This window comes from Macaca thibetana, chromosome 5 (genome assembly GCF_024542745.1).
Source record: "Macaca thibetana thibetana isolate TM-01 chromosome 5, ASM2454274v1, whole genome shotgun sequence".
NCBI classification, from domain to species: Eukaryota; Metazoa; Chordata; class Mammalia; order Primates; family Cercopithecidae; genus Macaca; species Macaca thibetana.
In genome coordinates, this window is record NC_065582.1 from 61,432,090 (window position 1) to 61,457,828 (window position 25,739).

At 38.7% G+C, this 25,739-nt stretch overlaps 1 protein-coding gene across 6 annotated transcripts in view; it reads right to left on the bottom strand.

Moving 5' to 3' along the window:
- Nucleotides 1–1,227: 1,227 nt before the first annotated feature.
- LARP1B (La ribonucleoprotein 1B) overlaps nucleotides 1,228–25,739 on the bottom strand; it is a 156,657-nt gene continuing 132,145 nt past the window's right edge. For 5 of the 6 annotated variants that reach the window (XM_050791526.1, XM_050791524.1, XM_050791523.1 and 2 more), the window contains exons 15-19: nucleotides 14,432–14,616; nucleotides 13,358–13,502; nucleotides 7,366–7,475; nucleotides 6,520–6,647; nucleotides 1,228–4,048 (exon numbers count right to left, since the gene is read on the bottom strand). In XM_050791526.1, the coding sequence (XP_050647483.1) occupies nucleotides 3,851–4,048; nucleotides 6,520–6,647; nucleotides 7,366–7,475; nucleotides 13,358–13,502; nucleotides 14,432–14,616 (766 nt within the window). In that variant the 3' untranslated portion in view covers nucleotides 1,228–3,850. The remainder of the gene's footprint in view (nucleotides 4,049–6,519; nucleotides 6,648–7,365; nucleotides 7,476–13,357; nucleotides 13,503–14,431; nucleotides 14,617–25,739) is intronic. The other variant, XM_050791522.1, reaches the window with a different exon arrangement.

Sequence of the window (25,739 nt, forward strand, 5' to 3'; positions counted from 1 at the left end):
AGCTACTCAGGAGGCTGAGGCAGGATAATCGCTTGAACCTGGGAGACAGAGGTTACAGTGAGCCAAGATCGTGCCATTGCACTCCAGCCTGGGCGACAAGAGCAAAACTCCGTCTCAAAAAAATAAAAACAAAAAATATATGTATTTTAAAACTAAAATAATACCACTTTAAAAACATAACTCTCTTCCTAATTCCTTTAGTGTAGAGAATGTCAAAGACAGCTTCAACTAGTCTCTTAAAAGGAGGACAAGGAGTTTGAATAACATTTTTAGCATTGCCTTTTTTATGACATTGAAAATTGTGCAAAATCATAAAAAAGGAAGCTCTAAGTTCTGTAGGGACTTTCATAAATTTTGGGTAGGACCATTTAGATTTATAGCCAATGATTGTCTTTTCATTAAATAGTAGTGCTTTTATTTGCTTGAGCTTTACATTCAGAATTTCTTTAAGGGGTATAGTTTTTAAAAATTTTACCCAAAAAAGTACATGCCATGTCAAACATACGTAAGTAAAATTAGAAAGCAAAGGGTTAATATTCTTGGTAAGTAATAATGCTCCATAAATTTATCAGAAAGAGATAATCACTCCAAAAGGAAAACATAAGGGGTATTTTCAAGCAATCTACAAACAATATGGTTAATAAGCAATAAAAATTATCACTTATTAGTGACCTGATTAAAATGGTGACATTAATAATGAGATTTAGTGGCCAGGCGCAGTGGCTCACGCCTGTAATCCCAGCACTTTGGGAAGACAAGGTGAATCACCTGAGGTCAGGAGTTCGAGACCAGCCTAGCCAACATGGTGAAACCCCGTCTCTACTAAAAACACAAAATTAGCTGGGCATAGTGGTGCATTCCATGCAGCTACTCGGGAGGCTGAGGCAGGAGAATCACTTGGATCTGGAAGGCAGAAGTTGCAGTGAGCCAAGATCGCGTCATTGCACTCCAGCCCGGGCAACAAGAGCAAAGCTCCGTCTCAAAAAAAAAAAAGAGAGAGATTTAAATGACTTTTTGCTTATCAGTCTAAAGAGAAAGATTTATCATAATTGGTGTTGATAAGGATGTAGGGAAGCAGATGTCGTTGATGAAAGCGTAAACTGTGCAGCCTTCCTAGAGGGTCTTAAATGGAGACATGTTTTTACTTAGAATTCCAACTTCTAGGAGTTCTTGACAGTAACTCTTTTATACACAAAGATTTATCTGTAAGGATACTATTCATTGTTGTTTGTTTTTCTTTTATTTTGTTTTTTTTGAGATGGAGTCTCACTCTGTTGCCCAGGCTGGAGTGTAATAATGGTGTGGACTCGGTTCACTGCAACCTCTGCCTCTTGGGTTCCAGTGATTCTCCTCTCCTGTCTCAGCCTCCCGAATAGCTGCTATTACAGACATGCGCCACCACGCCGGGCTAGCTTTTTGTATTTTTAGTAGAGATGGGGTTTCATCATGTTGGCCAGGCTGGTCTCACACTCCTGACCTCAAGTGATCCACCCGCCTCAGTCTCCCAAAGTGCTGGGATTACAGGCGTGAGCCACCATGCCCGGCCTATTAATTGTTGTTTGTAACAGCCAAAACCTAGCCACAGTCAAAGTTCAACAGTCAGCAGTTAGCTAAGTAAACTCTGGTATATTCACATGCTGGAATACTATGTAACTAGTAAAAGCCATGAAATAGAAATATTAATGACATCACTGGCCAGGCACAGTGGCTCATGCCCGTAATTCAAGCACTTTAGGAGGCCGAGGAAGGTGGATCACCTGAGACCAGGAGTTCAAGATCAGCCTGGTCAACATGGTGAAACCCCGTCTCTACAATTAAAAAAAAAAAAGTAATGAGAAATATTAATGACATCAGAAAACGTTCAACTCCATTAAGTGAAAAAAGCAGGTTATAACATTATATATAGCCTGATACCAATTTTGGTTTTTCTTCTTTTTATAACAAGTACTTTATTTTCTTCTTTGTGCTTTTCTAAATTTCCCAACGTACATGTATTACTTTTATAATAAAAATATGATAAAACTACTAATTAAAACAAACCACAAAACTCTTGATTATTATATTTTCATTTATAATATACAATTTTCCAATCAAATTTACACTTGTATATTCAGTTGAGTAGAAATATCTGGTTAAATACAGGTTTCAGATGTGTGTGTTCAACACAAAAAGGACACTGAGAAAAATTTATAGATCATTTCAAGAGACCATTTAAAGCTAATAAGCATGGTTTGGAAATTTCTCACTGAAAAGCTGGAACTACATATCCCATTTAAGAAAAGACTTGAAGATCTATTATTCTAACCCATTGCTTGTTTTGCAGTCTCTTTACAATATATCTAAATAAATTTATTTTCTGAATATTCAAATTTGAGTATTTCAGCAATTTAAAGCATCAAAATGACCCTCCAAACAGTAAATATTATAAAATTGCCAATTATTACTTATGAGAAATAACTTACTGAAAACCTATTTACAAATTAACAGCCCATCCATCCAAAGATTATACTCATTTCAATATTATAATTTATAAGAACAAGACATCCAATCTGCTCAAAAAGAAAATACAAATTAATCTAGCATAATGAAACCACTTGCTTTTGCCAGTACAACAAAATATCTGTAAATTAAGTAGTGCTCAATAAAAGTGGATGTAAGTTTATAATTGAAACTTCATTCACAAAAATTAATGGTCTTTTACCAGCAAAACTGAATATTACAGCTTTTCAACTATATTCTAAATAAAAATAATTCAAAATTCAAAAAATTCAGAATAAGTGCTTTATTTTTTTAATCTCACAAAAACTGAAACTATCATTTACATCAGTTGTAATAGCAACAAAAATTAGAAATCAATTTGCTATAACTCTTGAAAACATTTATAAAGACAAAACAAAATTAAACAAAAAATAAAAAGGTAAAACTAAGTATTCATTTTAAATTAAAGATAATCTGACTCCTTATGACCTACCCACTTGCAGATGTGTAAATAGCAGATGCATTCAAAACAGTGCAAGATTTAATTAGTTCAGGACAATATTCCAACCAACCCCAATGTAGGTTTTAAATTACTTGTGCACGTTTATATAGAATCATAAAAATAAACCTCTAATATGTAATCAGCTTATGCCAATTCAGAAAACTCCACACCAATACAACTGTGGAAATCATGAGATATGACTGGGGGGAGAAAAGCAAAACCTAGCATCAAAAGTGCATATACTCACTGTAACTATAATCTTGCTATATATTCCTACTTTTGTTTAAAAAAAAAGTTTTCTTTAAACTATATGTCTCAAAGAAATACTAAATGTATAATTTCATATTCTTTTTTGAATTTAAAAAGTATATACGTAATCCTCCTTTGTTTTTGGTAAGTTCAAATATGAATTGACAGTGGGGTAATTGGATTGTGGATTCTTTAAGAAAGCTCTATAGAATAGAAGAATACAACATACTATATCTTCTTTAAGAAGTATGAGCTGAAATGTTAGGCATTCCTTGTATTGTTTTTTAAATATATTTAAGGAATGCTGTTTTTGTAAAACCATGGCTTTGAAAAAGAAATCTGAGATCAAAATACATTACTAGAGGATCTCTGTAAAAGGTCACCAAGACTATCCTTGTTTGTGAAATCAGGGAAAACATTTTTAGAATTTATCTTGTTAGAAAAAATGCTACCACTTTTCTTTCTTTTTCTTCTTTCTGATTATCACAATTAAACATCAGAAGATTTTCCCTAAATAAATACTGATGTAAACGTTGACTTCAAGGACAAAGAACTTCCGTAAGAGTCTATTTCTCAGGCATTTCACCATTTCTTGAGACCACAGGCCACAGGCAGCACTGTTTAATGTGAATTGTCACTGGACTCCGGTGAAGTATTCCTTCTGGGATCGTTTATTGGGACCTGAAGCTGACTGGTAGATGTAGGTTTAGCAGCATTTGGTGGCTTTGTAGAGGAATTAGGTGGAAGTCTATGACGATTACTCTCCTCACCAGAAGTAGATGAATGTCTTTTTCTTCCAAATTCCTCACTAATAGGGGGCTGCAAATGATGAAAGACAACACCGTTGACAATTTTACTGTTTTTCCTCCCTTCAGAACCTAAGGCTAGACTTTTCCCCCCAAAAAAGTAAGTTAAATGGACACTTCAGTAGATTTTTTTTTTTGACGGAGTCTCGCTCTGTCGCCCAGGCTGGAGTGCAGTGGCGCGATCTCCGCTCACTGCAACCTCCGCCTCCCGGGTTCACACCGTGCACCCGCCTCACAGATTTTATTAGTATAACAAAAACGTAACAGCAACTTAAGATACTAAACTTAAATTTCCTTCCTAACTAAATCAGCCTACTAGTATTTGCTCATTCTTTTACTCAACATATGTTTGTGGTTTTGGTTTTTGTTTTGTTTTTTGAGACCTAGTCTCACTCTGTAGCCCGAGTGTTTTTTTGTTTGTTTGTTTTGTGTCTTTTTTTTTTTTTTTTTTTTTTGAGACGGAGTCTCACTCTGTAGCCTAAGCTGATGTGCAGTGGCGTGATCTCGGCTCACTGCAACCTTCGCCTTTGGGGCTCAAGCGATTCTCCTGCCTCAGCCTCCCAGGTAGCTGGGACTAGAGGCGCTCGCCACCACACCCGGTTAATTTTTTTGTATTTTTAGTAGAGACGGGGTTTCACCATGTTGCCCTGGGTGATCTCAAACTCCTGAGCTCCGGTGATCCACCCGCCTCGGCCTCCCAAAGTGCTGGGATTACAGGCGTGAGCCACCATGCCCGGCCTCAACATGTGTTTATTAAGCTTCTCTCATGTTTTAGGCTTGAGCTATCTGATAGGGCACAAGTATAAGGCTGGGTTCCTTGCCTCCAAGAAAATGTTTCAGCGAGGCAATTTGCCTTCTTTATTCAATTTCGTCAGCTGTAAAAGATTTGTATCTCCAGTCTCTTTCTCAATCCTAAACTCCTATTCCAGGCTTGCTTAAGTGAAAATGTTTAACAGATAAATGAAAGCAGTAGAGGAATAAAAAAGATGCCAAGTTAAATTATCGTTAGCAAGTTTGAAGGTTTATCTAGAATTCCTATGATAAGGAGACTGGAGAGTATTATTGATGGTACCAAATTTAAACATCTTCAAACGTTTAAGTACCCAGTGAAAAGGGATCCTGCATTCAAAAAAAGTCAGTTTTTTAGGCCTTTCCAGTTACCAAGATTTGGGAGCCCAGAACTGGACACCAATGAAATAGTATTTTTATGTGGAGATAAATTAAGATAGTAACCTCCTTATCCAATCCTCCATTGTACTTAAAGGAGGAGGCCTGAATTCTTGGCTTATGTTCAGATGGGACAAGAGTCTCAAGTATAGAGCAAGGATGTCTTTGTGATAGAACTGGTTAGACCACTCTAGAAAAATAGCTCTTAATTCAAGAGACAGGCACTTTTATTAACCCTATTCCTGGGTCATCAAGTCCATTTACACAAAACTGCAAGACAAATTACAACACAAAGCAGAGATGATGAACCTAGCCTTCCTTTGACTTCTTTTCTAAATTTAAAATTTTTCTTCTTCCTCTTTTTTTTTTTTTTTAGACAGAGTCTCATTCTGTTGACTAGGTTGGAGTGCAGTGGCACAATCTCGGCTCACTGCAACCTCCGCCTCCCAGGTTCAAGCAATTCTTGTGCCTCAGCCTCCCGAGTAGCAGGGATTACACACGTGCACCATCACACCCAGTTAATTTTTGTATTTTTAGTAGAGACAGGGTTTTGCCATGTTGACCAGGCTGGTCTTGAACTACTGGCATCAGGTGATCCACCCGCCTCAGCCTCCCAAAGTGCTGGAATTACAGGTGTGAGTTACCATGCCCAGCCTTTCTCCTTAATTTTTTATTTATCTTCTTCCTCCTTTTCCTTTATCTTCTTAGATTCTTGACATTTTTTAATGCTTCTCTTTTCCTTTTGAAATCGAATTGATAAAGCCTATATAAGTTCAACCTTCAACCAAAGGTGATGAGAAGAACCCATGAGAGTGGACATCGTCATAAGATGGCAGCAAAAGGACCTTGTCTAGCTGACTCAACTAAAAGACACCACTCTTGTGCTTGCACACATGCACACAACATTCTCTCCTTAATTTTATTATGCAGGTACCCTAAATCCATATCAGCACATGTTACAGAAAGTATACGGATAAAAGATCATTAAAAAGTGAAAAGTTTTCACATTGCTAGTGACAAATTAGCATATCAGATAAAAATTAATACATCTAGAAAATGTTTAATTATAGAAGCATATGAAAATTAAATTGAATTAACAATTGCACTGTGGTTATGCAAGATGTTAACATTTGGGAAATCTGAGTGAACAGAGTATATGGGAATTCTCTGAACTATTTTTGTATCTATTTCAAAGTTTAATTTTGAAACTAAAAAGTTAAAAAATAAAAATTACAAAATTAAAGCTTAAAAAGTCACTGAGAAGAGATTGAAATATATGGAGAATAAAAAGAATAGAGGAAACGACTTAAAACTTACATCAACACGGAAGTCTTCTAACCTCTTAAAACTACAGAGGTATTCCTGAAGTTTGGGGTCAACAGACTGTGTCGTAGATTGTGAATATTTCAAATAAGCCCAAAACTTTTCTAGTCCATACAGCTGACCTAATAACGAAGAAGAATATACATTATAAATTATATAAAATTTTAAAAATGATTCACATTAAATATAATCCTATCAGCAATAAACAATTTATCTTCCAATATATGCTTACTGTAGATCTTGAGAATAAGACATGTAATGAATTAAGCAATAATGGCAGCTAGTATTTATTGAGCATTTGCTATGTAACAAGTATTAAGTGCTTTATTTTGCATCAAACTAATTTGACCCATATACAACCCAAAAGATGGATGTTCTCATATATGTTACAGATGAGAAAACTGAGGATAGCAAGGATAGGCAATTTACCCACCGTCACAAAGATTCTAAATAGTGGCAAGGGAATTTGGACCTAGCAATCTGGCCCAGAGCCTGCACTCTTAACCACTGTGCTATTTCTGCCTTTCCAAGCTTACCTGCCGATGTTGCATAGAATTTTCATGTAATGAAACATCAGTGAGTAGCCATGTTTGTCAAAGGGATAATGACAAAATATACCTCCATAAAAGAAAGACTTGAGAGTAGTTACTTTCCAACACCTCCCAGGAAGGGCCTTCTTACTACCTGGTGCCCCATCCTTCATCAAGAAACATAATAATAGCATGAAGATCTTAAATGGTTTGCCTTGAAGAAAAAAACTATGAATTCCCTCCCTATTTACTGACAGACTCAGGTTTACAATTTCCAATTAGAGTATAAATTTTCTGATGTTATTGTTACCAGATTCGTAGTCTTTTTTGGTTTCTTCTTGGAAATCCTGAAAAATTTCTTGCCTGAATTTTTTTTCCAGTCCATAACTATAAAACCTGAACAGACATTCTAACCCATACCTATAAAGAGAAAATAAAAGGTTTAAAATAAAATACAATCTCTCTATAGTAGTAACATCAATATAAGCAAACATGGCACAAGTAATCCTAAATGAAAAATAACATCTTAGCATTCAGATTTTTAAATTTTTTTGAGACTGAGTCTCACTCTTACTGTCCAGGTTGGAGTACAATGGTGCGACCTCAGCTTACTGCAACCTCTGCCTCCCTGGTTCAAGCTATTCTCCTGCCTCAGCCTCCTGAGTAGCTGGGATTACAGGTGACCACCACCGTACCCAGCTAATTTTTTGTATTTTTAGTAGAAAAGGGGTTTTACCATGTTGGCCAGGCTGGTCTGAAACTCCTGACCTCAGGTGATCCACCCGCCTCAGCCTCCCAAAGTGCTGGGATTACAGGTGTGAGTCACTGCGCCCAGCCAGTATGCAGATTTTTAACTGAACTGGTAATTAGTAATCCATAGCTGGCTTTGCTATTTTTGTTGACTCAGCCATAGCACATCATGAAGGTATACAGAGAACCTGCTGCATGAGAGGCAGCCCTTGGACAGTTCAGTAGGACCTCTTTGGATGCACACAGTATCTCTCCCTGGTGTTTCTGAAGAACTGGCCAAAAGATTTAGTGATAAATTGGGGATGTGTCAGATTTTCCCCAAACCAAAATGTATAATGGTGTGTTTGTACACAGTATTAAATAAATACTCTTGAATGTAAGCTTTACTCTAGGAAGATAAAGACCATAGAGCTGTTCCCTAGATCCTAGGTGGTTGTCCCATTCAACTATAATGGTACAAACATAATTAAATGGTTAAGAGAGCCTCCCTGCTTTCATTATAAAGTACAATTAATAGTAGATACATTGCTAATAGAGCTAAAATCACTACAACCTTCAACCACAGGTGATGAGCAGAACCCATGGAAGTGAAACAATGCTGTAAGATGGCAACAAAAAGACCTTGTCTAGCTGACTCCACTAAAAGATACCACAATTAAAACACTCCTAAGTTAGAATCCTAAGTCTTTCTGGGTACCTCAGCAGAAAGGCTTCAACCTCTCCATTCTGCTAACATAATGTTAACAGGCTGTCAGTCACAGGAAGCAGGGTGTGTGATTGTGTGTCTCTTTTGTAACCAGCTTATTTACAAGACGAAGAGTGATGGTCTGGCAAGCCAACAAGAGAAATGCAGGACTGCCAACTACACACTTAAACACTAACCTGAGCCCTTGGCGCCCATAGCCTTAAGTGATGCTACTGGTTGAGCTTGCATGACTGAAGTCTAAGGAGATCAAAGACTAAAGGAGCCACAGTTCACAATGACAAACTTGCTTTGATGTTCCTCTTACGGGATCATACTATACCAACATCAGTTGTTCTCAGTCTTAGCTACATATTATAATCATCTGGGGAGCTTTTAAAAAATACTGATACCCAGGCTCTGCTCCAAACCGATGGAATCAGGATCTTTTTTTTTTAATTTTAAAAATTTTTGTGGGTACACAGTGGGTGCATATATGTATGGGGCACATGACATGTTTTGATACAGGCATGCAATGTGAGATAAGCCTGTCATGGGGAATGGAGTATCCACCCCCTCAAGTATTTATCCTTTGAGTTACAAACAATTCAATGACACTCTTTAAGCCACTTTATTTATTCATTTTTTAAATTTTATTTATTTATTTATTCTTTTGAGACAGAGTTTTGCTCTTGTTGCTCACGCTGGAGTGCAGTGGTGCAGTCTCGGCTCACTGCAACCTCTACCTCCTGGGTTCAAGCAATTCTCCTGCCTCAGCCTCCCGAGTAGCTGGGATTACAGGGGCCTGCCACAATGTCTAGCTAATTTTTGATTTTTAGTAGAAACAGGGTTTCACCATGTTGGCCAGGCTGGTCTTCAACTCCTGATGTCACGTGATCCACCCACCTCGGCCTCCCAGAGTGCTGGGATTACAAGCATGAGCCACCATGCCCGGCTTCTTTCAGCCATTTTAAAATGCACAATTAAGCTACCAGTGACTATAGTCACCCTATTATGCTATCAAAGAGTAGGTCTTATTCATTCTTTCCAATCATTTTTATTTTTTGTACCCAAAATCAGAATCTTTGAGGTGAAGCCTAGGTATCTCTCTTTATTTCTGGAGAAGTAAGTTTTTGGTTTTTATCAAGTAAATCATATTTCAGAGGAATACAGAAATTCTTAGATTATTGATAAAGGATTAATACTCAATACAACATTTATATTGAATAGGCAATATTTGGATTTTTACTCTTATTTCTTAGCAAACTATTCCAAAGACCAAAAGTATGACATTAATAACACAACCCAAACATGCAGCATAACTGCTGGAGTGAAGGACCGAGGCAAATGATTAGCACTCTCAGTTGTCATTTACTCATTTACCACTTACTTCAAGACAGCTCAGAGGAGTGGAAGACCTAGAGGCTTAGAACCAGAAGGAACTCTATTTGAATCATGGGCTTGTAATTATATCACTGAAAATTGAGTCAATTAGATCCTATTTTTCAAAAATAGGTATTTGTAAACCTTCTAGACCAGAGCTAGCACATTGAAGACATGTAAGAAATGTTAGCTCTCCCCCTCCTTCCTGAAATCACATTATTACTACTTTCAACCAATGGACAGAATTAGTAACAATTCCCTAATAACAATAATCATCTGGCCAGCCACCGTGGCTCATGCCTGTAATCCTAGCACTTTGGGAGGCCGAGGTGGGTGGATCACTTGAGGTCAGGTGTTCAAGACCAGCCTGGCCAATATGGTAAAACCCCATTTCTACTGAAAATACAAACATTAGCCTGGTGGGGTGGTGGGCACCTGTGATCCCAGCTACTTGGGAGGCTGAGTCAGAAGAATCGCCTGAACCCAGGAGGCAGAGGTTGCAGTGAGGCCGGGCGCGGTGGCTCAAGCCTGTAATCCCAGCACTTTGGGAGGCCGAGATGGGCGGATCACGAGGTCAGGAGATCGAGACCATCCTGGCTAACACGGTGAAACCCCGTCTCTACTAAGAAATACAAAAAAAATAGCCGGGCGAGGTGGCGGGCGCCTGTAGTCCCAGCTACTCGGGAGGCTGAGGCCGGAGAATGGCGTGAACCCGGGAGGCGGGGCTTGCAGTGAGCTGAGATCCGGCCACTGCACTCCAGCCTGGGCAACAGAGCTAGACTCCGTCTCAAAAAAAAAAAAAAAAAAAAAAAAAAAAAAAAAAGAAAGGAGAGGAGAGGAGAGGAGGAAGGGAAGGAGGGAGGGAGGGAATCATCTATCAAGCACTTACTATACATAAGTTAATGTGTTAAGCCCTTTAAATGCCTAGTGTAACCTTCACAATAATCCTGTGAGAGAGTATGTATCATAATTTAACCTTTTTTTTTTGTTGAGATAGGGTCTTGCTCTGTCACCCAGACTCAAGTGCAGTAGCGCAACCTCCTCACTGCAATCTCCTCCTCCCAGGCTCAAGCAGTTCTCATGTTTCAGCCTCCCAAGTAGCTATAAGCGCAGGCCACCATGCCAATCTAATTTTTCTATTTTTAGAAGAGATGAGGTTTTGCCATGTTGGCCAGGCTAGTCTCAAACTCCTGGCCTCAGTGATCTGCCTGCCTCGGCCTCCCAAAGTGCAAGGATTACAGGTGTGAGCCACCATGCCTGGCTTAACCTACTTTTTATAAAGAACATAAAGCCTGGTGGGATTACAATCTGTCACCTGTAAATTAATGGCTGGGACTCAAACATAGTCCTGATTTCAAGGACTTCAGGTGCTTAACCACTACTTCCTAAGAAGTAGCTAATACAGTCGAGTGGTAAATACTGCAGAAACAGAACCAAAGGTAGGAAACTATGTTACAAAGGTATTAGAAACATAGGCAGAGTTATGTGTATAGAAACACAGAAGAAGAACTCCCAACCTAGACTTGGGTGGAAATGGAATCAGAGAAGTTATTAGAAAGTCTTAAGGAACAAACAGAAATTGCATAAATAGCAAAATATGCTGAGATCAATTAAAACAATGGCTTTCAAACTTTTCTGACTAGGTCCAATACTATAAAAAATATTTTACCTTATAACTAAATCAACATGTACATCTCTATATGTGTGTACATAAAAATATGTATGTTTTACAAAACAGTTCTTAAATTTGTATGTATGTGGGTATGAATTAAATTTGTATGTATGAATTACTATGCTCAGTGCAGTCTGGTATTTTCTACTGCATTTTTTAAAGCACGTTAGAACCACTAAATTGATTTTATGATTGACGAATAGGTAGCAAACCACAGTTTGAAAAAGAACAATGAGATCAGGAATGGCAAATTTTGCCTTTTATGTCAACTCTGGTAAACTGGCAGTAGCTATTTAAAGTCACAAGGAAGAGTATAAATCTGAAAAGTGTGGTAAGAAAGAACATAAAACATAACAGGGATTGATTAGAGATATCAGTAATAGAGGAAAAAGAGCTAAACATGCCATGGATCTGCTGTTCCTGATATAGATAACAGATAAAAATTAAACAGGCTTTGTTTTTACATAAGTCAATACAAAGAAATTTTTGTGTTTTTAATCAGAAAAATTTATTTGTAGCACCTTGCATTCTTCTCAAAGATCACAATATCTGATAAACAATATATTCTTATTTGAGATTTATAAGAGGAATCCATGTTCAGAACTTAAAGAAGGGTAAATTTAGGTAAATATGATTGAATGAAAAATCATCTTTTTCCCTTCTCTCCATGTCTTGTCCCTTTCTCCTTTTGCCCATGAATAAATAGCCTTCTTGAGTCCACGCCATGTTCCTTCTTACCCTCTTGGTCTGCCCTCACTCAGCCCTACAGGCACTCTCAAGACTTTCCGTGAACATTTCTGAAGAAAGCAAGGTCTAAGCTGGGATAAAAAGAATAGGATTTAGAAAAGCACAGTGAGGATGAAGAGAAGTAGAAGCAAAGTTAAGAACATGCACAGATGTCCAGAGGCTAGAGAGCTTGGTTCATTTGAAGAATATGTATCAGTACCACTGTTGCCCAGAGTACTAGAGGACTAGTGGGGAAAAAATTAGACAAGGTGAGTCAAGGGACGTATTGTGAGAGGCCTTGCTTTTTTTTTTCTTAAAGAATCTTAAGAACTGGGTTGGCTCTAAGAATATATCAATTGGGGTATGTATCTGTACATGCAAGGGAAGTCTGTAATGGTGGCAGCATGGGAGAGAAAAGTTTTGTAATTTCATTCAGCCCTTGTGCCAGCCTCTAAGATGGTTCCTAATGATCCCATCTCTTGGTATTAACAACCTTGTGTAGTACTCTCCCATACTGTGCCAGGCCTGGTCTGTATCAACAATACAACATGGCAGAAATAATGGTATGCCACTTCCATAAAATACTGAGGCTTCCATTTTGGAAGCTCTACTCACTCAGGGTAAAACCATATTGTAAAATGCCCTAGGGAAGGTCAATGTGGCAAGGAACTGAAGCCTCCTGCCAACAGCCATGTGAATGAACTTGAAAAAGAACCTCCAGCCCAGGCCAAGTCTTCAGACACTGCAGCTGCCTTCAACATCTTGGCTGCAAGCTCATGAGAAACCATGAGCCAGAACCACCCAGCTAAGCGGTTCCTGGAGTCTCAACTCTTTGAAGCTGTGAACTAGCAAATGTTTATTGTTTTAACCTATGGAGTTTTGGGGTAATTTGCAATGCAGAAATAGAAAACTAATACAGCCCTCCCTCTAGTTATATTGTGCTACTTTCACAGTTCAAAATCAGGTTACTTCAGTACTAGTTTTTAAAATTATTTTCTAAAAACTCCCTCTATTGGATCTACCTGGGGAAAGAAAAAAAGAAAAAGAAAAAATTAAAACTCCCTCAAAGTGTAAAAGAAAATATCTGACCTGTAATTTTCTTTTGCATCTTCCCAAGCAAGTTGTCTAAATTCCTCATACATTTTTTTATTGAAATGATCTCTGAGGAAAAAGGACCAGAAACGAAAGAGGGTATTCATTTCTTGGGACTGACCAATTCCCAAGCGTTTTCTCTCTGAAAAAGTTAAAAAAAATATTATTTTATTAAACATACTTTTTAAAGACAAGAGAGCAGATGTTATATATAAAATGAAGAAAGCTCAACAGTATAATCCTCAAAGTGTATTTAGCTTTCTTCTAAATAGAGCGGGGATCTCCCATCCCCCGGCCACAGACTGGTACCCTATTGTGAACTGCACAAGTGAGGGATCTAGATTGGCCACTCCTTAAGAGGATCTAATACCTGATGATCTGAGGTGGAACAGTTTTATCTAAAACCATCCCCCATGGAAAGATTGTCTTCCATGAAACAGGTTGCTGATGCCAAAAGGATTGAGGACTGCTGAAATAGCTGACAAATGTTAAATCAATTTTCTGACTCACTGCTTAAATTATAAATATCTGCCAATAGCAACAAGAAGAGTATATTAAATTTTTTTTTCTTTTTTTGAGACGGAGTCTCACTCTGTCGCCCAGGCTAGAGTGCAATGGCACGATTTCGGTTCACTGCAACCTCTGCCTCCCAGGTCTCAGCAATTCTCCTGCCTCAACCTCCTGAGTAGCTGGGATTACAGTCGCCTGCCATCACACCTGGCTAACTTTTGTATTTTTAGTAGAGAAGGAGTTTCACTATGTTGGCCAGGCCAGTCTCAAACTCCTGACCTCAAGTGATCTCCCTGCCTTGGTCTCCCAAAGTGCTGAGATTACAGGCATGAACTACCATGCTCGGCCGAGTTTGTTAATTTTTATTTCCTAATGTGTCTAAGTTATAAAGTACATAAATAAAGAATATATATAAACACATTTACTGAAAGTAAAACTATTTATAGTCTAACAATAAAAGAATATCTTAACTTGATATTAAAGGACAACATATTAAATTTTTTAAAATTATATTTTAATTTTAAATATCTTAAATAGATAGATAAAGGACAAGCATCTTACCACTTAGGCATCTTCGACGATATTTGTGGTACACTTGTTGGGTAAAGCCATTTTCCTTCAAAAGTTCATGAGAAGGATGCTGGAACTTTGGTAATGAATGAGGAGTACATCCATAACTTCCTGCTAGTGGTGCGCCTTCTGAAGGTGAAGCATTTGAAGTGCTGTTTGAGGAAGTGGAAAAAAGCCTTCAAAATGAAAAATCAAGAACCAAGTATATGAACCAATTTGTACTATTTTTTTCATTATTGGGGGTCTAAGCAGTGGAAAAGACAGTAGTCTCTAAAACTCTCCTAAATTAATGACATACAGATCTGCATATAGTGCTATTTATGTTCAATACAGTTTATGTAAATTCAGAAGCTGATAAAAAGCATAGTCATAAACTCTCAAGTTAACACAGTAAGTAGAAGCAGGTAACTGAATAGCTCATTCCTCCTCCAAATCATTATTAATTTAGTTTAGTTTATTATTATTATGGTACTGTAGAAATTTTCAACTTATCTTGAATAATTTAGATTAATGATGTAAATTGAATACATGGAGATTAGGGATAAAATCTGGCACAAAGATGGGCAATAATTTCATTATGTCGAAGACATACCTGCAATTTCCTTTTTTCTCTAAAGGCATCAAAAGTAAGACAGAACCTGCAATTCTCTAAATCAATTCCATTTTTGATCTATCTCCTAAATCTGTCTTTTCCTTCTCATCTGCACTCAAATTCAAATTTAGACCTAAATTAAAATTTAGACCTTCCTCTTCTTTCACTTGAATTATCCAGTCTGTTTTTCCAAGTGTCCCTTCTCTATCCTGCCACCAAAGTTATCTTCCTAAAACATTTATCTAAATCATTGGTTCTCAAAGTGGTCTGCAGCATCATAAATCAAAATTTCATTCCTTTTTGTGGCTAAATATTTATATTCCATTGTATGTATTTATCTAGTTATTTGTTGTTAGATACTTGTTTATCCAGTCTTTTGTTGAGATTCCCACTTTTTGGCTATCATGAATAATGCTGCTACAAACATGGACATCCAATATGTGTTTTCAATACTTTTGACATATAACTAAGAGTGGTATAGCTGGGTCATATGGTAATTCTATGTTTTAACATTTTGAGAAAATGCTAAACTGTTTTCTACAGCAGCTGAGGCATTTTATATTCCCACCAGCAATGCATGTGGGTTCTAATTTCTCCACATCCTCACAAACATTTATTTTCAGGTTTTTTTAATTATACATATCTATATTAGTTAACTCAGGCTGCCATAAAAAGATAGCACAGACTTGGTGGGTTAAACAATAGAAATTTATTTCTTTGCAGTTCTAGGGGATAGAAATCTAAGGTCAGTATGACAATAGGGTTGGTTTCTGATGAGGCCTCTCTTTCTGACTTGCAGATAGCCATCTTCTCGCTGTATCTTCACATGGCTTGTCTTCTGTACAGGCACAAAGAGAGATATTTCTGGTGTCTCTTCCTCTCCTTATAAAGACAACTTCTATCAGATTAGGACTCTACCCTTATGACCTTATTTAACCTTATCACCTCCTTAAAAGTCCTATCTCCAAAAACAGTCACATCAGGGGCTAGGAATTCAACACAGGAATTTTGGGAGGCAGGAAGGAGACATAATTCAGTTCATAACACCATCCTAGTGGGTATAAAGTGGTATTTCATTTTGGCTTTTTGAATTTATGTTTCTCTAATGACTATGTTGAGCATCTTTCCATGGGCTTACTGCCCATTTGTATACCTTCTTTGGAAAATGTCTACTGAAGTCCTTCACACTTTTTTTTTTAAAGACAGGGTCTCCCTCTGTCACCCAGGTTGGAGTGCAGTGGTGTGAACATGTTTGACTGCAGCCTTGAACTCCTGGGCTCAAGCAATCCTACCATCTCAGCCTCCTGACCTACCATCTCAGCCTCCTGAGTAGCTGGAACCACAGGTGTATGCCACCATGCCAAGCTAATGTTTTGTTTTGTAGCGACAGGGTTTTGCCATGTTGCCCAGTCTGGTCTCAAACTCCTGTGCTCAAGCGATCCTCCTTCCTTGGCCTCCCAAAGTGCTAGGATAACAGATATGAGCCAATGTGTTTGGCCTTTTGCATATTTTAGAAAATAAGGGTTTTGTTGTTGTTATTGTAAGAGTTCTTTATATATTCTAGATTTAAGTCCCTTATCAGATATATTATTTGCAAATAATTTCTCCCATTCAGTGGGTGGCCTTTCTTGTTGATAGTATCCTTTGATGTACAGATGTTCATTTTTTTCCATCATTTTGATGAAGTCCCTTTATCTATTTTTTTTCATTAGCAGGTAGCCGTGTACATTTGTCTATTTTTTGCTGTTGCCTATGATTTTGGTGTCATATCCATAAACAATGAGGCCAAGGCTGGCACGGTGGCTCACGTTTGTAATCCCAGCACTTTGGGAGGCCGAGGCAGGTGGATCATGAGGTCAGGAGATCGAGACCATCCTGGTTAACACGGTGAAACCCCGTCTATACTAAAAATACAAAAAATTAGCCGGGCGTGGTGGCAGGCACCTGTAGTCCCAGCTACTCGGGAGGCTGAGGCAGGAGAATGGTGTGAACCTGGGAGGCGGAGCTTGCAGTGAGCAGAGATCACGCCACTGCACTCCAGCCTGGGCGACAGAGCAAGACTCCATCTCAAAAAAAAAATGAGGCCAAATCCAATGTCACGAAAGTTTTCCCCTACATTTTCTTTTAAGAGTCTTATCTCTTTAGTTTAGGTTTTTAATCCATGTTGAGCTAATTTTTTTTTTTTTTTTTTTGAGATGGAGTCTCGCTCTGCCACCCAGGCTGGAGTGCAGTGGTGCAATCTCGGCTCATTGCAACCTCCACCTCCCAGGTCCAAGTGAATCTCCTGCCTCAGTCTCCTGAGTGGTTGGGATTACAGGCGCATGCCACTACACACAGCTAATTGTTGTATTTTTAGTAGAGACGGGGTTTCACCATGTTGGCCAGGCTGGTCTTGAACTCCTGACCTCAGGTGATCCACCCGTCTCTGCCTCCCAAAGTGCTGGGATTACAGGCATAAGCCACTGCACCAAGTCTAATTTTTTTTATATGGTAAATGTTAAGGGTCTACTTTCATTCTTTTATATATGGATATCCAGTTCTCCCAGCACCGTTAGTTGAAAAGATGATCCTTGTTCCATTAAATGGTCTCGGCACCTTTATCAGAAATAAATTGTCACATATGTGAGAATTTATTTCTGGGCTCTCTATTCTATTCCATTGGTCAATATGTCTGTTCTTATGCCAGTACTATATTGTTTTCTTTGTTTTCATTTGTTTCTTTTTAGAGATGAAAGTCTCACTATGTTGCCCAGGCTGGATTCAAACTCCTGGGTTCATGCAATCCTCCTATCTCAGCTTCCCAAATAGCTGGGACTACAGGTGCATGTTAGCATGCCCAGTTTATACTATTTTAATTATTGCAGTTTTGTGGCAACTTTCAAAGTCAGGAGATGTTAGCCTTCCAATTTTATTCTTCTTTTTAAAAATTGTTTTGGCTATTCAGGGCTACTTGCAATTACATACGAATTTGAGATGTGGCTCTTCCATTTCTGTAAAAAAGACTGTTGGAATATTGACAGAAATTAGTGCTGAAGACATAACTCATTTTGGGTAGTGCTATATTTGGATGTTTGTCCCCCACAAACCTCAGGTTAAAATTTGATTCCAAAGTTGGAGGTGGAGGCCTTATCAGAGGTGACTGGATCATGGCGGCAGATCCCTCATGAGTAGATTAATGTCCTCCCTTGTTGGGGAAAGAGGGAAAGAGTTCTTACTCTACTAGTTCCCACAAGAGCTGGTTGTGAAACAAAGAGCCTAGGACCTTCCCCTTCTCTCTCTTGCCATGTGCTCTCCACACATGCAGGTCCCCTTCACTTTCTGCCATGAGTGGAAGCAGCCAAAGGCCTTCACCAGAAGCCAAGTAGATGCTGGCACCATGCTTCTTGCACAGCCTGCAGAACCATGAGCCAAATAAACTTCCTTACTTTATAAATTACCCAGCTTCATCTATTCCTTTATAGCAACATAAAGAAGGACTAAGACAGGTAATATTGATGTCTTAACAATGTTAAATCTTCTTCCCCATAAACATGGGCTGTCTTCCCATTTGTCTAGGTGTCCCACAATTTTTTCACTAAAAAATTAGAGTCTAAAAAAACTCTAATTTTATCTTAGAGTTTTCAGGGTACAAGTCTTTCAATTCCTTGGTTAGGTTTATTCTTAAATATTTCATCCTTTTTTTTTTTTTTTTTTTGAGGCAGGGTCTCACTCTGTCACCCAGGCTGCTGAAGTGCAGTGGCATGATCTCGGCTCACTGCAACCTCTACCTTCCAGGCCCAAGTGATCCTCCCACCTCAGCCTCCCAAGTAGCTGGGGCACAGGCGCGTACCATCATACCCAGCTAATTTTTGTATTTTTTGTAGTGACGTGGTCTCACCATGTTGCCCAGGCTGGTCTTGAACTCTTGGGCTCAAGCCATCCACCTACCTTAGCTTCTCAAAGTGTTGTGACTCCAGGCCTATTTAATTCTTTTAGATGCTAATGTGAATAGGATTGCTTTGTTAGTTTTCATTTCAGACTATTCATTTCTGATATATAGAAACACTGCTTATTTTTGTGTGCTGACTTTGTATCTTGCAACTTTGCTGATTTTATTAGCTTTAGTAATTTCCTGGTGGATTCTTTGGGATTTTCTACATGTAGAATCATGTTTTCTGTAAATATAGTTTTACATCTTCCTTTCAAATACAATGTTGTTTTTTTCTTGTCACCTAGCTCTTGCTAGAACTTTCAGTACAACATTGAACAGTAGTGGAGAGCACAGGCAACCTCGTGTTGTTCCTGATCTTAGCGAGAAAATTTTCAGTCTTTCACCACTGACCATGATGTTAGCTATGGGTTTCTCATAAGCACTTTTTATCATGTTGAGGTATTTTCCCTCTATTAGCTTTCTGAGAGTTTTCAATCATGAAAGGGTATTGGATTTTGTCAAATGCCTTTTCTGTGTCAATTGAGATGATCATGCATTTTTTTTTCTTTAGTTCTATTAATATCATGTATTACATTTATTGATTTTATGCCAAATCACTCTTGCATTACTAAGAAAATCCTACCTGGCCATGGTAAATAATCCTTTTACTATGCTGTTGGATTCGGTTTGCTAATATATTCTTGAGGACTTTCACGTCTATATTAAAAAGGGGTTTTGACCTGTAATTTTCTTGTGATATCTTTATCCAGTTGCAGCATCAGGGTAATGCTGGCTTTGTAGAATGAATAAGAAAATGTTCCTTTGCTCACGCCTATAATCCCACCACTTTGGGAGTGCGAGGTGGGTGGATATGAGGTCGGGAGTTCAAGATCAGCCTGGTCAACATGGGGAAACTCCATCTCTACTGAAAATACAACAAGTAGCCGGGCATGGTGGCAGGTGCCTGTAGTCCCAGCTACCCAGGAGGCTGAAGCATGAGAACTGCTTGAATTCAGGACGCAGAGGTTGCAGTAAGCCGAGATTGTGCCACTGCACTCCAGCCTGGGAGACAGAGTGAGACTCCATCTCAAAAAAAAAAAAAAAAAAAAAAAAAATTCCTTCATCTTCAATTTTTTTGGAAGAATTTGAGAAGGATTGGTGTTAATTCGTTTTTCTTTTTTATTTTTTTGAGACAGGGTCTTGCTCTGTCACCCAGGCTGGAGTGCAGTGGTATGGTCATGGCTCACTACAGCTTCAGTTTCCTGGGCCCAAGCAATCCACCCACCTCAGCCTCCCAAATAGCTAAGACTACAGGCACGTACCACCATGCCTGGCTAATTTTTTGGATTTTTAGTAGAGACCTGGTCTCACCATGTTGCCCAGGCTGGGTGTTAATTTTTTGTTTTGTTTTTCTTTTTCATTTTTTTATTTTTTGACAGACTCTCACTGTGTTGCCCAGGCTGAAGTGTAGTGGCACGATCTTGGCTCACTGTAACCTCCGCTTCCCGGGCTCAAGTGATTTTCCTGCCTCAGCCTCCTGAGCAGCTGGGACAACAGGCACCCATCACCATGCCCAGCTCATTTTTGTGTTTTTAGTAGAGAAGGTGTTTCACCATATTGGCCAAGCTGGTCTCGAACTCCTGACCTTGTGATCCACCTGCCTCAGCCTCACAAAGTGCTAGGATTACAGGCGTGAGCCACTGCGCCTGGCCTAATTCTTTAAATATGTGGTAGAACTCACTGGTGAAACCATTTGATTTAGCACTTTTGTGTGTTGGAAAGATTTTGGTTACTAATTCAATCTATTTGCTTGTTATAGGTCAGTTGAGATTTTCTATTTCTTCTTGAATCAGTTTAAGTAGGTTTTAAGGAATTTGCAAATTTCTTCTGGATTATCTAATTTGTTGACATAGAATTTTTTTTGTTTTTTTTTTTTTTTTTTTTGAGACGGAGTCTCGCTCTGTGGCCCAGGCTGGAGTACAGTGGCGAGATCTCAGCTCACTGCAACCTCCACCTCCTGGGTTCAAGCAATTCTCCTGCTTCAGCACACCACCACCCTCCCCACCTCCATCCCCACTTCCCCCAAGGAGCTGGGATTACAGGCATGAGCCCCCATGCCCGGCTAGTTTTTTTTGTATTTTTAGTAGAGACAGGGTTTCACCATGTTGGCCAAGCTGGTGTCGAACTTCTGACCTCAGGCAATCTGCCTGCCTCAGCCTCCCAAAGTGCTGGGATTACAGGCGTGAGCCACCATGCCCAGCCCACAGTATTCTCTTATCCTTTTTATCTCTGTAAGGTCAACCAGTAGTAATGTCCCCAGTTTTGTTTTGTTTTGTTTTTTTCCTGATTTTAGTTATTTGCATCTTCTCTTTTTCTTTATCAGTCTAAAGTTTCATCAGTTTTGTTGATCTTTTCAAATAATCAACTTTTAGTTTCCTTGATTTTCTCTATTATTGTGGGTTTAGTTTGCTCTTCTTTTTCTAGTTCCTTAAAGTATAAAGCTAGGTGGCCGATTTCTGATCTTTTCTCTTTTTTAAATGTAGGCATTTACAGCTATAAACTTCCCTGTCTCTATATGGAATCCGTAGTTTCATTCATGTAGTTATTTATTGACTGCAAAGTATGTCAGGTACTGAGAAGTTCTTTACATTAAAGAACTTATTGTCTAAAGAAAACATAGAGAAACAAATAATCCATGTAAAACGTTGAGCACAGTGCCTGGAATCATTTATTGAAAGCATATAAAAGTGGTAGCTATCATTAAATAAATTCTCCACAATGAATAAATATACCTTACTGGCATACTTACCACAGGGAGCCAGAAGGAAGCAAAGAGGTAGATCAAAATGAGGACTAACAAATAGAAATTTGAAAACAGTTTTCAAAAGATGGAACAATGAGAGAGAAAGGAAAGCAGAGAGAAAGAATTGCTCAATCAGAAGGAAAGAACGAAGATAAAATTAGTATCGAATACTTAGATTAGTAAAAGAAATGCAGATAACATCAAAGTTCTAACTATAATTACAGCACATGAATCTATATTACTATCAATAAGCCTAGGACTTACTTTAGCAACATTCAGTAGACTAGGAGCAAATATAATAGAAAGAAAGTTGGATTTATTCAGACTGGGATTTGATAAGATTTAAACAAACAAAAAAAAAAGTCTAGAAGTAATAATCAAGAATTCAATCAAAACGTATAAGACACACAGAAAGAAAAAATAAAATTCAGAAGATAATGTAATAAATAGAACCAGACTTACAGATAACTCAGCTTTAGCATAATCACAAATGAACTTTAAAACAACCATGATTAATATGTTGAAGGATCTAATGTAAAAGATGAACATTCATGAAGAGATGGCGAATTTCAGCAGGAAAAAAAGAAAACTTTTTTTTTTTTTTTGAGATGGAGTCTCGCTCTGTTGCCCAGGTTGGAGTGCAGTGGCCCCATCCCAGCTCACTGCAATTTCTGCCTCCTGGGTTCAAGCGATTCTCCTGCCTCTGCCTCCTGAGTAGTTGGGATTACAGGTGAGTGCCACCACATCCGGCCAAGAAAACTCTTTTTTTGTTGTTTTTTGAGACAGAGTCTTGGTCCGTCGCCCGGCTGGAGTGCAGTGGCGCCATCTTGGCTCACTGCAACCTCCGCCTCCCGGGTTCACGCCCTTCTCCTGCCTCACCCTCCCAAGTAGCTGGGACTATAGGCGCCCGCCACCACGCCCGGCTAATTTTTTGTATTTTTAGTAGAGATGGGGTTTCACCGTGTTAGCCAGGATGCTCTTGATCTGCTGACCTCGTGATCTGCCTGCCTCGGCCTCCCAAAGTGCTGGGATTACAGGCATGAGCCACCGTGACTGGCCAAGAAAACTATTTTTAAACATTCAAATGGAGCCGGGCACGGTGACTCACCCTTGTAATCGCAGCATTTTCGGAGGCCAAGGCTGGGGAATCACCTGAGGTCAGGAGTTCAAGGCTAGCCTGGCCAACATGGTGAAACCCTGTCTCTAACAAAATACAAAAATTAGCCGGGTATGGTGGCAGGCACCTGTAATCCCACCTACTCAGGAGGCTGAGGCAGAAGAATCGCTTGAACCCAGGAGGTGGAGGTTGCAGTGAGCTGAGTTGCACTCCAGCCTGGGCAACATGAGCGAAACTCCATCTCAATAAATAAACAAATAAATAAATAGTCAAATAGTAATGCAAAATATACAAAACACAATATCAGAAATGAATACTTCTTTGATGGACTTATTAGCACACTAGACACAGCTAAGGAAAGAATCAGGAAACCTGAATATAAGTCAATCAAAATTATACAAGTGAAACACAATTTAAAAGGAGTAGGAGGCCAAGCACAGTGGCTCACGACTGTAATCCCAGCACTTTGGGAGGCTGAGGCAGGCAGATCTCTTGAGGTCAGGAATTCGAGACTAACTTGGCCAACATGGTGAAACCCTGTCTCTACTAAAAATACAAAAAAAAATAGCTGGGCGTGGTGGCATGTGCCTGTAATCCCAGCTACTCGGGAGGCTGAGGCAGGAGAATCGTTTGAACCCGGGAGGCAGGGGTTGCAGTAAGCCAAGATCGCTCCATTGCACTCCAGCCTGGGCAACAAAAAAATAAATAAATAAATAAAAATAAATAAAGGGAGTAGGAGAAAAAACACATCAGAGCATCCATCAGCTATGGGTATTATCAAATGGTCTAACATACATGTAATTTGAAACCCAGAAGAAGAAAAAACAAAGAAAACAGGGCAAAAAAATTTATGATGTCAAAAATTATTCTAGCCGGGCGCGGTGGCTCAAGCCTGTAATCCCAGAACTTTGGGAGGCTGAGACGGGCGGATCACGAGGTCAGGAGATCGAGACCATCCTGGCTAACACGGTGAAACCCCGTCTCTACTAAAAAAAAAAAAATACAAAAAATTAGCCGGGCGAGGTGGCAGGTGCCTGTAGTCCCAGCTACTCGGGAGGCTGAGGCAGGAGAATGGCGTAAACCCGGGAGGCAGAGCTTGCAGTGAGCTGAGATCCGGCCACTGCACTCCAGCCTGGGTGACAGAGCGAGACTCCGTCTCAAAAAAAAAAAAAAAAAAAAAAAAAAAAATTATTCTAACAATTAAAAAAGCCATAAATCTGAAACCATCAGAGAACCGCAGCAGGATAAATACCTGATACATGTGTGTATGTGTTTGTGTGTGGGTATATTAATAATGGGCAAATAAATATCTATTACAAACCTACTAAAGAAATCTCCCAGATTCTCAATGGCATTTAGAAACTTTTTAATAGATATACATGAAGGATTTAATGTGCTAAACCATCTACTCAAACTATATGTGTGTATGCACATGTGCACATATATTTATGTGTACATACATGTACACATAACTGTCTAAAGAAAAATAATAACAAAGTATAGCACAAAGAATGGCGGATTGGGTGTGGTGACTCATAATTGTAATCCCAATACTTTGGGAGGCTAAGGCAGGAGAATTGCTTGAGCCCAGGAGTTCGAGACCAGCCTGAATTATATAGCAAGATCTTGTCGCAACAAATTTTTTTTTTTAATTAGCCAGCTATTGTGGTGCACACTCATGGTCCCAGATACTTGAGGCTAAGGTGGGAGGACTGCTTAAGTTCAGAAGTTTGAGACTGCAGTAACGTGAGATTTTGCCACTGCACTCCATCCTGGGTGAAAGATCAAGTCTCTGTCTCTAATTTAAAAAAAAAAAAAAAGAAAAAAAAAAAGAAATGGGGAGAAATAATGAAAGTTAAATGTCGTAAGGTTCTTATACTATACATGAAGTGGGATAAGATTATTTGAAAGTAGACTGTGGTAAGTTAAAATGTATAAAGCTGGTCCTCAACTTAAAAGATGGTTTCACTTATGGTTTTTCAGGTTTATGATGGTACAAAAGCAATATGCATTCAGTAGAAACCATAGTTCAAGTAACATACAATCATTCTGTTCTTTGGTTTCAGTATTCAATAAATTACACAAGAGATTCAACATTTTATTATAAAATAGGCTTTGTGTTAGATTTTGCCCAACTATAGGTTAGTATAAGTGTTCTGGGTACATTTAAGGTAAGCTGGGCTGAGCCATGATGTTTGGTAGTTAGGTGTATTAAGTGTATTTTCAACTTATGATATTTTCAAGCTATGAAGGGTTTATCAGGATGTAACCACATCATGATTCAAGGAACAGCTGAATTATATAGGCATGTCTCAGAGATATTGCTGGTTCAATTCTAGACCACCACAATATAGCAAATGTTGCAAAAAAGCAAGTCACATGAATATTTTGGTTTCCCAGTAAATATAAAAGTTATATTTACATTATACTGTACTCTACCAAGTGTGCAATAGCATTATGACTAAAAAAAAGTACATACCTTAATTTTAAAATACTTTATTGAGACAATTATGTCACCAAAATGGCAGAGTAGAAGCAATCTGGCTTCACTCTCCCACAGAAAGCCAAAAACAAATATCTAGCACAAAGCTTATCATCAGCAATATCCCAGAACTCAAATCTGAAGCTGATACTATCCGTGAGCCACAGAGAACTGAAAAACTCCAAGCAAACAGTAAGAGAAATAGCCTTCTCTATGCATGATGTCCCTTCTGCAATCTGCCAGGCCCTATGCATGAAAAATTCCTCCCAGACTCAGCTTCTTCATTGGAAAAAGTTAGATCGTGGAGGACAGCCAGCTTTCCCACCATCTTGGGCTCCCTTGCAGGAAAACTGTTCCTGCCTCAACCCATGAGAAGTATAATATCATGAGGGCCA